General features: G+C 38.6%; 1 protein-coding gene across 3 annotated transcripts in view; it reads right to left on the bottom strand.

The window, feature by feature from the left end:
- PDLIM1 (PDZ and LIM domain 1) overlaps positions 1 to 15,438 on the bottom strand; it is an 872,789-nt gene that overhangs the window by 20,894 nt on the left and 836,457 nt on the right. For 2 of the 3 annotated variants that reach the window (XM_044056147.1, XM_044056149.1), the window contains one exon: positions 11,908 to 12,053. In XM_044056147.1, the coding sequence (XP_043912082.1) occupies positions 11,908 to 12,053 (146 nt within the window). The remainder of the gene's footprint in view (positions 1 to 11,907; positions 12,054 to 15,438) is intronic. The other variant, XM_044056148.1, reaches the window with a different exon arrangement.

Genomic DNA, 15,438 nt, shown 5'->3' with positions numbered 1-15,438 from the left:
GGACTTTGGACTCCTAAAAAACAGAGGTGGCTAACTTCATGACACTCATGCCAATGGAAAATAGCTGCATGACTGCCAAATCATACACCAATGCACTGTACGACTATATACATAAATGCATGGAACTAGCCATACCAAACAGAACCAAGATACTTTCCTCAAAAAATGGAAGCCAATCTGGTGGTCCCCTGCCATTAATAAACTCTACAACAGAAGGAAGAAACTGCTGCAGAAAAAGGTGAATTCCCAAGACTGGAAAAACTCCCTTATTAGCCTCAACAAAAGGTTGAGATCCCTCATCAAATCCTCTAAAGCCAGCTATGAAGGCAGAATTGCAGCAGACACTAAAAACAATCACAAAGCCTTCTATAGTTATATCAAGAACCTCCACGGCAATACCCAGATTTGCTCTGAGTTACTGCACAATGGTAGCTCCTATACTGAGCCAACAAATATTGCCAACATACTGGCCAACAGATTCAGTGCCAAATTTACCCTGCTCCCCCCCCCCCCCAAAGGACCAATCACAATACTGGAAGAATGCTAGGACCCAGCATTACTGCAGCACATGTTAAAGCTGCATTGTCCAAGGCCAAGAATACAGCTTCCATGGGACCCGATAATATCCCTGGCTGTGTTCTACATGAACTACAAAGTGAACTGGCACCACATCTCTGTGCCCTGTTCAGTCACAGCCTCACCTCAGGGTTTGTCCCTACTAAATGGCGCACTGCTACAGTCATCCCTCTCCGCAAAAGGGGAGTGACTACAGACCCTGGGAATTATCACCCCATTAACCTGATGAGTCTGATATGCAAAGCTATGGAGAGTATCATCATGGGCCTGATCAACAATGATATAGGAAATCTCCAAACTCTGGACCTCAAGCAGTTTGGCTTTGTGAAAGGGAGATCATGCTTGCTCAACCTGGTTGACTTCTTTGAATCAGTCATCAGGGCTGTGGATGAAGGTAAGGCAGTACATACAGCCTACCTAGATCTGGCCAAGGCCTTTGATACCATTCCACACTCAGGAATTAATTGATAGATTCACCAAACTAGGCATCAACCCCTACATCACTAGGTGGGTTTAAAATTAGATTACAGATAGAACCCACAGTGTGAAAGTAGCAGACTTTCAGACTGCCGACCAGTCACAAGTGGAATCCCACAGGGATGGTCCTGGGTCCTCATGTTCAGCATCTACTTCTCAGAAGTCCAGACTAACACAAAGGGACTCTGGCTGACCAAGATCGCAGACGACTGCAAACTGGAAGCCATTATTAACTCCCAAAGTGATGCTGACATCCTACAGAAAGGCCTCACTGAGACCAATGACTGGTTTCAAAACCATGGCCTTTAGCTTAATGCCAAAAAATGCGTCGCCATCCCCTTTGGTAAAAACTGAGTTCCCACTAATTACCACATCGATGGGAGCCCAATGAACACTGAAGGCATTATAACAGATCTGGGGATGTAGGTTGACAGCAGCCTCTCGTTCGACCACCACATTGCCACTGTAGTCAGAAAGTCTTATGTGACACATCTCATTACCAGTGGTTTTGTATGTAGGAAGAAAGAGGTAGTCTCTCTCTACTCATCCCTCATTAGACCAATCATAGATTATAATGCCCATTTGGCATGTACCTCACTAGACACCTGCAACAGCTGGAGAGGCAACAGAAGTACCTCATGAAGAGGATCCTAGGCATTAAACATGTCCTACACAGACAGACTGAAAAGACTCCAGCTATTCTCAGTCTCATATTGGCTACTTAGACGTGATCTCTGCTCGACTTACAAAGCCATGTCTGACCCAGCTCTGTTAGAAATGCTACATCTGAAGAAATACCAATCCCTCTGCACCACACACTCCAGAGACCTCAACCTCATTACCACAATCAACACAACATGCTGGAGGGACAGGTTCCTCACCCAGAGACTACCCATGCTCTGGAATAGACTTCCCATACATGTCAAGCAGAGCATCTTGCTGTTCCTCTTCAAGAGAAATCTCGATGAGTGGATGGGTAATAGAAAGTTCAACTCAGGGATTACTCCAGTGGCTCTACTTGACAGAGGCACTAGGAACCATCATCAGGCAGCACAATGTCAGGGCACATCTATGGGCTAGGCTTGTAAAGGCTCCAGGGCCATTAGCCTAGTACACACCTATGAACCTATGTGGCCAAATTTACCTCAAATTTTGCTATGGTAGACTTTGTCCTCGGAGTTGTTTAGTTTGATGAGAGTGCTTTTATCCTGCTGGGTGCTACGCTTCGTAATTTTTCCCATGATTTTCTTCCTTCTATTATAGAGCCTACTGATGTTGTGATTCCACCAGAGTGGCTTGTTTTTGAGCCAGTTCTGTATTTATTTCTGGTGGGGACAGCTGTCTCTATATGCAGCTATTAAAATGCTTGTATAGGGTTTTTGTGAGCAGTTCCATGCAGACAGCAGTGTTCTCAGGGTTTAGAGGGGCTTGAAATTTTTTTTGGTTATCAGTTAACAGTAGGAAGTTAATCTTAGAGTAGTTCCTGAACATTCCAGGGCTAGCTCAGGCTGTGTCATACATATGTGCGCATGCCCAGTCATGTTCAAGTGATCTTTGTACAATGGATCCAGATAGTGGCATTCATACCTCTGCATGCAACATAATCAGAGGCCCTACCCACTCCCAGTGGGCTGCACCTCCTTGTGAGCCCTGGTGTATACTTGGGCTTCAACCATGAGAGTGGGCACAAAGGCACATTCATTACCGCCTTCCAAAAGGTAATCAGGCTTAAACTTGCATTCTTCTCCCCCACTGCCAACTTCAACAGGTGCCTGTGCTGTTAACAAATCTCGAGTCTGCTGGGGTTTGGTCAGGGTATTATGCCTATACAATGCAGATGACAATAGAGTCTTCTAATTTAATCTTTAAATGTTTTATATACTCTGCCACTTTATGACTGGTTTCATCACATTCCAGGTTTGCAGTGATAGTCTATCAACCCATTTCTCACTTCTTGTGAATTTCATTTAGGACATGCACAAATATTGTGCATTTTACACACACACAATATCAATAGATATAGAGTTAAACTGATAAATATTATGCACAGTTAAAGGTTAAGATTATAGATTTTCATGCACTATTGTTCAGATAGTCCTCCTTTATAACATTCATATTCTAAAGAATATTACACATCCCAAAAACCTCTCTTGACATTTCATATTCTTAAGGCGTCCAATGGCCATCAATAATTAGGTAATTTTGCTTATTACTACTACTAACAACAAATCACAGAGACATGTACAGAACACGCAAATAATATTTACAATGGGGTTATCACCTTCCCTTTCCTACAATAGTTTTTGATAGCACCCGATCCAGGTTACAGCCATATTAATTGTTATATTCTTTTGAAATGTGTCAGCACATGGGCCTAAACCATTTTTTTTCTGGGGTCTGTAAATAGGTATAGCACTGACATTATACATAATGTGCTGATTATTTGTACCAAATGCATAATCTTCTCTCCTGGCAGTATAAACAAATCTTAATATCAACATATATTATCATTGGCCCACCGATTTTCTGGTTAGCTACTGCTATAAAGTTTGCTAGGAACGTCAGTACTAACTGAAGCAATCTGTGTTATGTGGTTCAACAGTTTACTATTTTCCTTCTGTGACCATAAAACCACTTGAAAATCTTTGATATAAGAAGTAATTTTCTCTAAAACTAAACTCTGGTCTACTGCAGTATAAGATTAAGGGTGGGATTCAAAAAACTCTGCAGTCAGCAACAAAGGTAGTTTCAGTGAGGTGTAAGGCAAAATCACTAGTAAAAGTTAAAATACTACAGGAGCGGAGAACAAGTAAGCTTGTGACTCACGACAAAGTTTTTGGTGATTAATGTCCTAGCTAGCCAAACCAAACAGTTCAGAAATCCAAAGCAAAACCATGAGCTACAATCTGCTTCCTTGCAGATTATTTGTGCATGCTAACATTTCTGAAGGATGGCAGAAGTTTTGGGCAAACATTACAAGGGAAAGAAACTGAGGTGCTTACTGTAGCTCTCATGTACAGCTTCACCTACTTCCAGGACTCCACTACTGGCATTTTAATATACAGATATCCTTACCGAGCCATATTCTGATATTGTTGGATAGTCATACCCTCACCCGACGTCATTGAAGGGTTAGAGTTCTAGGGCAATAGCTTGCAGCATGAGTGCTGGTTATGCTTAGCTTCACACTGGATTCTCTAATCACTCACAAGGGCTCCATTTAGAACCCCCTGTCTGAATTGTTCTTCACATTCAAGTGTTTGGCCTTGATAGCACCTTTCATTGAGCTCCAGTGGCACTCTCTTGAATTTCACCTTAAGCTTGTCACTACTTACAAAGCACTATCCTAGCGGCATCCATATCTTCTGTGCTGTCAGTCAGGCTCCAACTGGTGTTATATATTATTAGAAATCATAGCAATGTGTATAAAAGGCAAATGAGTAAAACTGCTCATTGACTTGCAAATATAAATACTTGGATTTCTACAGGGAAGCAATACCCAAGTTTATTTCTATTGATTTTTAAGCACAGTATTGACAGCTCCTTAGCTAAAGCTCTCAAATGTATTCAGTCCCAAAGATCAAGTGCTCCTCATTCTTCCTGCAAATCATAGAAAAACAAAGATCACACACATACACTTGTTAACCAATAATATGCAACTATATGCTTGTCCATTCTGCATGGATTTCAAACAGTTATGGTTAGACGGAGGGTCCATCAAAGCAGGGTGTGATGGAATGAGGGTACTGGGATCCACCAATGTGCCTCCCCCTTTGTATGTCAACAGGTACAGTAGGAATGCATCATATTAAACACAAGTTACCATCTTTATTGGGTCCACAACTGTGCTAAATCCACCAATGTGGAAGAAGATGAAAAACAGCTAAAAGGTGGAGTACTAATATACTTGTGATTATATGAGGTCTTGCCGGTTATGGCAGTGGATGTGTAACATATGCCAGCATAGCTAGCTGGAGTTTTGTAAAGAATTGTATGTCATTTGTATATCAAACTGATTTGTACAGCTGCTTGTGGTGAAAATGTATCTGTAAAGCTGCTTGTGTTAAAAATGTACCGACAGTGGGTCCTAATGGACAGAAAAGAAATGCACCTGAAGGTCAGACTGTATTGTAACTGTTGAAATTAATATATTGTAACTGAAAATATTGGAAGAGAAGAGATTAATCTCAGTCCATATAACTTTGAAAAATAGTCTGAAATTAAATTACCTGGTTCAGGCCATAAATATTGTATCTCACAATTCAGATTGCAGCCAGAGACAAAATGTCTGTGAAAACCAGGACTAGGAATCTTACTGTATTGTCCTTAGGGGTGAACTAATTGCTACCTTGGAAGGGTGGACATTTTTGAAATGGTTTTACAGTTTCCAGATGCTTTAACACATCTTAGCAAAGCTCTATGCATGTGCATTATGACACACGTGCTAGATTCTGGTTCAGTTTCTACTAAAGGGGGTAGTGTGGGAACTAGAAGTTACATGAGCAGATGTATGTGATGTCATTCTGTAATCCAGCACTGAAATTATGTTTTAATACTAGCTGAGACAGAAGTCTCAGGGCAGTCTGTGAAACCTGATAAAAAATGAGGACCATTCACCCATGTCATCTTGTCTTGCTGTAGTAAGTGAACTAGGGGACAGTAAAATTAGAGTGATTAGTTAAGTATGTTTTTCTGTATCCGTGTGAAACTTTTCATCTGTGCTATTTTTAATATTTCCTGTGACTGAAACTCTGGTGTTTACTGTAAATAGATATTTAGTATTTTCATGTTCTTTTGTTTTTTATTATTAAATGCATTTAAATTGTTCATTGTGGCTGGTCTTTAAGAGAGAGTATTTTAACCTTTGGGAGTACTTATATTTATTTGGTGACACTGTGGCTGCTGATGAAAACCTTGCTGCATTGGTCAAAACACTACCATTTGTATTAGTATTAATTTTATTCAGTATAACTGGGTACTCTTTTAAAGGTCTTAAAATAGCAGGCTTTGGTGTATTCTGGTGGCAGTATCTACCTTATAGTCTGGGCAGAGGGGGCATAGCTGATAAATTTGTGCAAGCCTTTCCCAGGTGTGTGTGTGTGTGTGTGTGTGTGTGTGTGTGTGTGTGTGTGTGTGTGTGTGTGAGAAAATCAAATCTCAAAGAATGTGAGTCAGCTACTTGGAGCAGGGACACAGAGTATTGGTTTCACAGAGGGGGTGGTGGAGGACTTTGCTTGGAAAACTCAAAACTGAAGACTCAACTCTGCAGTTATGGTCAGTATGGGTCCTTATTTGGGGCCTGGTGGGAGTGAAGGAAACCCAGCCCCAGGATGGGGCTGTGTGCTGCCTGTGTGCTCTTAAGGGAAATTGTGCTTGGTGCAGAGCTACATCTGAAAATACTGTGTGTATCTATTTTTGTCCCAGGTGAACATCCCTTGCCAGTGTCAGTGCAGATTGAGGCTACTTGATTACTGGCCCAGGGGAGGGACGTCACAATACTGACTACCACATGAGGCCTGACTCCTGGAATCATGGTGCAGACAATGTTGGATAAAAGGTGTGATCTGAGGCTCATTTTTCATCTTCCTCAGATACTCACTATGATACTTTGGTGGAGGAATGGAGACTACACATTAGTCCATGGAAGCCTTTTTTAGCTTCATAGTTTCTCTGAAGAGGTCAAATCCACAGGGAGCTGTAGGGTGGGAGGGATGCACTGTCAATTTCCATCATGAGAGTCCTAAACTGGCCAAGTTCATATATTAGGCCATGCTCCAAAAGGGTTTAGGCAGAGTCTGCTAGACTTCAAATATCTAGATGAAGGCAGAGAGAAACAAGGAGGGAGCTCCACAATCTGGAATACAGAACCCTGCTGGGCCTCGACACACTCTGAAAGAAGTTCTGAGTAAATTTACTGAATATGAGCCAGCTCTGATGACAGACATATAAAGCCCTGACTATGACCCAGGGAAGCGGAGTTTGAATAACAACTAGGGGCACTCACTGATCACTACATCACATTTAACTTGTCATTCTAATACAAAATCTAACTCAGAACTGGAATCCACTTATTTTTGTAACTAAGTTTACTTTGCATGCCATCAACCACCACTGTATTGCAACTGATTCTGGATTAATACGATGTTTAAATTCTACTAGATTTTATCTGTGTTAATTTACAAAAAAAAAAAAAAAAAAACTTCACATGATGGAGTTTCAGCCTGCTCTAGACTCACCCTTAGCCCACCTACCAGCACTTGGTTTTCTGAGACTGTTCATAATCTGACTAATTTTTAGTGATGACCCACTTCTAACAAATACTTATTTCTGTCTTTGAGAGATGTTATTTGTCTAAATAGCAGGCTAGTCCCTCTGTCCCACACATGGTCAATAAATAGCATCACAATAGCAGATTAGCCCAGCACCTCATTCTCACACATGCTGATGTAGTAAAGAAACACCTTCCTAGGCTTCCTAAGGAATACTTACTAACCTGTTTCAGCCATCTAGCAAAAATACTAACACCACACCCACATGCCCTCTCAAGCCTACAGCAACTGGGAGTTACACGTACTAGGAAGCCACACCCATAAGGCTGCATCACATCTTACAAATGCCTTAGACATTGCTCACTATACTGAAAGAGACAGATGTAGTACTCACCAAGGATGGCAAAGGACAGGGTGACAGCTACCTGCATCTATTTTGCTAGGATAAGGGATATCAGCAGGGGGCCTTAGATCACTATACTACCCAGATAAGTATACCTCCTTACAGATGGTCATTTGGGGTGAACAATCTTAGGCTTTCCACCCAGGAAGCAATGCAGAGACACAGTCGAGATCTCCATTCATGTCTTCAGAAAAGGCAAAGTCTTTGTACTGAGCAGCATTCTACCTTCACCTAAAGGCAAGGCTAAAATAATTGGCTTCAATAATTAGCAAACTGGTTCCATTTGTTAGGGGGGGTTCAGTGCGTCTCTGCTTAGGACAAAACGGTCAACAGATTCACATCTTTGTCAGTGATTGCCAGCATTGCTCTCCCTTAGTTTCTGCTCTCGGTAACTGCACATAGTGCTTTTTTTAGGCAGAGTTTATCACATCCCACCATAACAAATTCCACTCTGGATAACATCAGGGTAGCACTTTTAAATACTATTAACATAAACATGCGTCTCGACCTGTGGCCTTCCTTACCCTTGAAACCATCAGCATGTGTGCAATTACAGAAGCCTGATTTCAGTGTAGTGTTAGGTGTTGTACTATAGGAGAGAGGAGTGCTAGCATACATCCAGACCCCATGGCAACTGCAAAGGAATACCCACATACATCTGCAACTCCACTGCTTCTTATCAGAGTCCATATGTTATAAATCAAACTGGCTGAAGTGCGAGTAACACTCAGTAAAATCATCATATGATAGCCAAATATAGAACCCCATCTAAGGTCCCTTTAGATCATGCTGAATATCTTGATCAGTTAGAAAATTTTACTATTGACAAAATACCTTTCTTACAGATGACCACACCTATTCACACAAACTGGCAAACATACACTACCAACTACAGATATACCCAGATATTTCTAGACTTTCCAAATATCAATACACTTTCCCAAACTGTCGCCCTGCTCAATAGAGCTGTCAGTCTTCTACAGCTTGCCCTCAATACTGTATCTTTCAACTGCACCATCCTGCCTGTTATCCGCTCCTTTATCAAATCTGGCTATCTCACTATGACCTTCTCCTTTAAAACCAACTTCACAGCCACTAATAACAGCTTTAATGTCAGACATTACTCCAAAAAGTTAATTACTATTTATCATTCTTACAGATAACAACAAATGGTATAGCTTACCAGCCAACTTTGTACCTGAGACTGCAGCCTACCGTAATGAAGTTTACACCTTCTTAGACAGATGCACTGAGGTATCAGCACCCATACAACACACAATGACAGCTTTAAAACTAAACCAATATGGAGGATAACAAAAAGAAAAAGATCCTGACCACCCATAGAAATAGTTCCATTTTGTTATAAAAGTGATTTAAAAGTAGTAAGACCCTCAAGCTTACAAATAGGAATTGCAAGGCTATGGACTTTAGGGATACAGCCAAACAAAAAAGATAACCACAAGGCCTTCTTTGGCTATATTAGGAAGCTTAGAACTAAAAATCCTGCAACTAAATTTATCTGAAAAGGTATTTCCTTCTCTGACCCAAAGGATATTGCTAATATTACTTGTTGATAATCCAGTTTCACACCTACACCCTCCCCTCTTCCCCCAATCCTGCCACACAACTCCAATCCTGAAGACATATTTCAGAATTGAAAACACTAGTTCCATGGGATCTGACAATATCCCTCACTGCCTGCTGAGAAGTGTGAAGTCTAAGCTAGCAAACCCTTCCCCATCAACACTTCATTCAGTCTCTCCACAGTTGCATTCTTGTGGTGTGGAAACCAGCTGTTGTGGTGGCCTTGTGTAAAAATGATTCCTCTACTGACCCTGGAAATTGCATGCCTACTAGTCTCAATAGCGTTACTTGCAAGATTATGGAACGTATCATAGCTGAGCTAATAAATGATAATACAGGTAATATTATATCCCTGATAAACAGTTTTGCTTTGTAAAAGGCAAATCATACCTGCTCAGCCTGGTTTGAGTTATTTTAAATTGTTATCATGGCCAAGGATAAAGGGCATACAAAGAAAACTGTCCATCTGGACTTTGCAAAGGCCTTTGACACTATCCCCCTTGCTGGGATTGCAAAAAGAAACTCTCAATTCAACATTAAGCCATACCTAGTTATCTGAGTAACTAGCTGACAGAACTCACACTGTTAAGGTTGAGGGTGTTTTGCTGTGGTCAGAAAAAAAACCCCACCAGAAATGTTCAGCACTGCTTTATCCCCCTTTTTGGCATTTACTTCTCTGATGTGAACATTGATATTAAAGGGGCTATGGTTAACCAGGTTTGTTGCTGCAAACTAAGGTGGTCCTGACATCGCGTTCTGATACTCAAATTATTCAAGCAAGGGCTGGACCAAACACACACCAGGTGTATTACTCAGTCTTTCCTCAGTACAATTTCCTTTGTAACTATCACCACCATCACATACCATACAGATAACATTACACTTGATTTGATTCAGTCTTGTACTAACAGATTCTTCTTTCAATGTCAACATCTCTGCCATGGTTAGAAACCCCTTCTACCCTGCACATCTTGTCCATTATCATACTCTTCAAGGTCCAGAGGCTTATTCTTTCTTTACTAAGCCCACCATTGAATATAATACTGCTTTTAGCATGTACCTCTCTAAGCACCAGACCTCAATGTTTCCTCACCACATAGATATAAATTCTTAGCAACCTTAAGCAGCTCTCGCATATTAAAAGCCCTAACCCCATACCTAAGCTTACCCTGGCTCCTGAGAGGTGATCCCAGTTTAACTCTTTCACCTAACTGGACACCTACATATACTGCCACATTAACAATACCCCCGCTGGTGTGACAAGTACAGGACAAAATGTATTCCCCACTTCTGGAAAAGGATGCCCTTAGAAATCAAACAAAGTACTTCCCTGGCAACCTCCAAACCCACTCGGAATAACTGAATATAAGACTGCAAAATGTTTCACCTGTGCTATGTGAGGATAAGATACGCAATAATGGACACTATTAAACTCCCACTAATACTGCATGATATGGCTGATCCTCTTCATGATCTCTTCGGCCATAAGTTTATTAACTGGCTGTGAACCTATAGTACACTCAGGAAACAGGGGAGCTTCTCTGTTGCAGTATGTGATGCCATGGTGTATCATGTCTCACTGTAGGGCATTTGAGCTGCAAAGTGTGCAAAAGTCAAAGGAAAAAATGCAGAGCTGAAATGCAGGTGAAGATGAACCCAACTGCAGAGACCTATTAAAGATATTCCCACATGTCAGACTGCTTTGCTGCAGAGTTTAAAGTAACTATGCAGTGGCAAGGGATGTCTTCAACGCACTTGTACAAAAAAACACGAATGTATCACACTCTACATGTTCTTGATCTTTGACTATCTCAAAGAGCTTTTGATGCCCTATAATGCAATCCTGCAACTCCATTTAAGTGATAAGGAACTGTTACAGACTATTACAATGCTCTTGGAAACCTCTGGAAGGTAATCATTCATCTACCTTGCCTCCATCCTGCAGCATTCCCTATCTCGTTGGTTAAAGAAGCACCATACAGATGCACATTTTGGAGGATCCAGACCCATCTTTTTAGAAGATCATACTCCATTTCTTTAAATGGCTGCTTAATGCATCGCCTTTGTCAAAAGGTTGGTTTTACATTATTTTTTTTTATTTATTCTATTAAATGCGCAGTCCTCTGGATTATAATTTTACTTACATTCCTGGCTGAGATACTGTATGAGGCAGCTACAATCTAATCTTAACATTTTACAGTATAACCTATACATACAGTTCACTTACTCTGTTATTATAATTCATGTACATATATGTTTGGATTCTTATATTATGGGAAACATTTTTAGGACAGCCTAAAATACACATTTTTTTAATATAGGTTTGTTGTAAAAGAAAAATCCTTCAAGGAAGAGCATATGTCAGGTGTCCCTTTCTTCTTTAAATGTAAATGAGCTTAAAATAGTGACTGCATGCCTGAACACATTCAGTGGTCTTAATTATGCACCTCAGTATTCCTTATTGCATGTACAATTCAATGCAGAGGTTGTTAAAGTAGAAGTAGTTTAACCCAATAATTGACAGAAAACTATGGTACCACACAGCTTACAGTAAGAGGGCAGAACCCATATCTGGGTGCAAGCTGGTTGCATGTTTACCTTCACCTTCTAGGATTTCCTGGAGCACTCGGAAAGAAGTGGACTGCTTGGGTGGCTCATGCGAGTCTTGATTCTCCTGTAGCATTTTGAAAACCTCAGAATCTTGATGTACTGCTGGAACAGATGCAGGCTTCTGTGGTTCTGAACTGCATCAGAAAAACAGAACAAAAAATCACATAGTAGGAAGTGAAATTAATCAAGTGGAGTAAGATTTTTTTAATTCAGTTTGATGCGTCTCTATGCTATAAGAAATCTTTCTGGTTAATGTCTCTCTTGGAACCCATGCCCAACACCCTACTTCTCTTTCAAAGACTCTTCTGGTTTGGGGAGTAGGGAGTATTAACACAACCGATTCCTGACATTACAACCCTAAGGTTTTTGCAACCTTTAAGAAGGTGCATGTTTGTGTGGGTGAACTGCGTTCATCTCAAGTGCAGGTATATGACATTTAACTAAACAGTTAAAAATCTGTCTTTGGAAGCTCATGTAAAGATCATTAAGGTGAATACCCTTTACTGCTACAGATTAAAAATGCATTGCTCCTTATTACAACCTGCCCATTTTATACAGTGTTCTCTGCTGCATAAACATATGGCTTATTCCACTGAGTAATGAAGAACATGTTATAAAAGCAGGACGAGTCTTCAAGTCCTTATCATGACTACAAAACTTGAAACGGCAGGCCCTGAAATCCTGGAAGAATAATCTGCAACTTTAAAAAAAAATGCATTCTGAAACTGTTGCATTTTTAAAGTGCTTTTGCAGGGAGGCATCTCAGACACTGTATCCCCCCAACATGAAGCAATGCCCCAAACCCTGCTAAAATATATATATATAATATATATTATTATATATATATATATATATAATATATATATATTATATTATATATATATATAATATATATTATATATATATATATATATATATATTATATATATATATATATATATATATATATATATATATATATATATATATATATATATATATATATATATATATATATATATATCAAAATGTAAAAACACTATAAATAGGATGCTTTAAAGAAGAAGCTCTCTCGCACCTGCTATAATACAGCCTGTTTAATGTACGAATAAATAACACAATGTTAAAATAATACGGATCTAGCGCTTTCATCCACTAGAGTAGACTTCAGAGTCAATTAAACAATCATTTAACAGTCAATTTATATATTTTTTGGCGCCAAACTTGGAGTCTAATTTAAAGAAACATACTGCATTTAGTTGACAACATAAATACTAAATATAACTGAATGTGTTGTAACAACACTAGCCAAAGTTTAAAACATCCTTAAATTAAATAATATTATAAAAGCCATTATGATAACCATTCAACGAACATTCCATGACTGCTGGTTTTGTTATAAGACAACTAAATTTACAAATAGAAGTTCGTAAATCACATACAATACATGTCTTGGTTCTTAAATAATCAATTGAATACTAAAATTCAATATATAATTACTATAACTAAAATTCTCGTGTAAAACTAATAAATGTTAAAAATTCATATAGCATCAATTCCTTCCTATCTAACATCTAACCCATCTAACTGGTCTAAAATCATAATAGAAGTTACTCTGTACCCAAATAATATTCTATGGAATATATATATATATGTAAATATACTAGTGTAAAAATCATTGATTAAACACATCATAATAGATACCTCAAATTAACTCTAGTTACATATACAATATATAAATTCAATACTAATACATTAAAGGTAAATGCATATACATAAATCATAATATTTAAGGTGTTGGTAATATTTGAATATCTAAAATGTGCTCCCAACCCCTTACATAATAAACTATCATAATAATAAATATCAATCAATTACACCTGTATGTCCATTTTATGTTTTGGAAATTTTTTTTACCTTTTAATTTATTTTAGTCTCTGTAATATGGGTTTAATTGTGATGTAATCATTTAAACCCGGCGCAGTTGATGCATCCGTTAAGATTTGCCATCTCACTTCTTTCTCTGACAAGAGCGCTTTGTTATTCCCTCCTCTGCTGGTTATTTTCACTTGTTCCAAGATGGTAAATCGAAATCTGTGATTGTTCCCACATATAGCTACGTGTCTGTAAAGTGCATTAGTGCTGTCATTTTTTCTAATTGCAAATAAATGGTCATAAATTCTTTTTTTGAACATTCTTTCAGTTTTCCCTATGTAGAAACTTGGGCAAGTTGCGCATTTTGCCATATATATAATATTTTTAGTATTACAATTACTATTATTAAAAGTTATTCTCGTCCTATTAATGTTCTCTAATGCAATACCTTCTTTTTCTAATATGGCATGACATTGACCGCAACTGTCACATTTCCTAGTCCCCTTATGCTGCAAGTGCATTTGTCCTACATCAGTTCTCCTCTCAAATATTAATTTCATATTAATCCCCATTTTGTATATACATAAAGGAGTCTCACTAAAATATCTTTTAATTCTTTGTCCACAGTAAGAATGTTCCAATGTTTGTTTAACATTTGTTTTATTTTTTTAACCTGAGGAGTGTATTCCAAGATACATGCTCAATTATATTTAACTTCACATTCATTATCTGTGGTCTTATTTAATAGTGGTTTACCCAACACAGGAGTGAATTCTTTTCCCCACTCACCAATTATACAAGTTTTCGTCTCATTCATTAATTTTAAGGGTTACCCCCTAGTGTTGAATAAACCACAAAAATTCTATTTCCTCTATCATGTCATTAAATGTAGATGTCATCCTAGCTGCACGAATCCACTGACCCTTGAAAATACTTAAGGGGTGGTTACTTGAATACTCCAGATAATTATTGGAGAAAGTATTCTTCCTATAAACACGTGATTTGAATCCATTGTTAATACTAGAAATATATGTATCAAGGTATGCTATACCAACAGAACTATGAGTAAATTTTAAAAATTGACTAGTACTGTTCAAATATTCCATAAATATTCCAATAATATTTTCAGGTCCATCCCATAGTATAAATATATCATCCAAAAATCTCGAATAATGTCTAATGTACCTGAAATATTCACTCTTGAATAATTTTTCAGTTTCCCAGTCCAGCATTACTAAATTTGCATATATGAGGGCACATGTGGCCCCCATTGCCACTTCCTGGGTTTGTTTGTTGTATTCTCCTTCAAAGTAAATATAATTATACTCAAGTACTATAGGCATTAATTCCATAATTAGGTTAATCAGATCCCATTTTAAGTTGGAATGTTGTCTAATGCTGTTACAAAAACTCTCTAACCCCTCATGCTTAGGAATACAGGAAAATAAATAAATTATATCCACTGTGATGTATATAACTCCCTTTTTCCAACATTGTGGGGTTAGGCTCCTAAGGAACATCCAAGAATCTTTAACTAAATGGGGTATCTTGTCAAATATGCTTTAACCATTTGTCTATGGCTAAACCCAAAGGGAAAGTTTTGGGCAGGCTTCCTGTAATTATTGGACGGAATGGTGGATTAATATTTTTATGTACTTTAGGTAC

This window comes from Protopterus annectens, chromosome 14.part0 (genome assembly GCF_019279795.1).
Source record: "Protopterus annectens isolate FY-2018-M chromosome 14.part0, PAN1.0, whole genome shotgun sequence".
In the NCBI taxonomy this organism is placed as follows: Eukaryota; Metazoa; Chordata; order Ceratodontiformes; family Protopteridae; genus Protopterus; species Protopterus annectens.
This window is presented reverse-complemented; position numbering and strand designations above follow the sequence as displayed.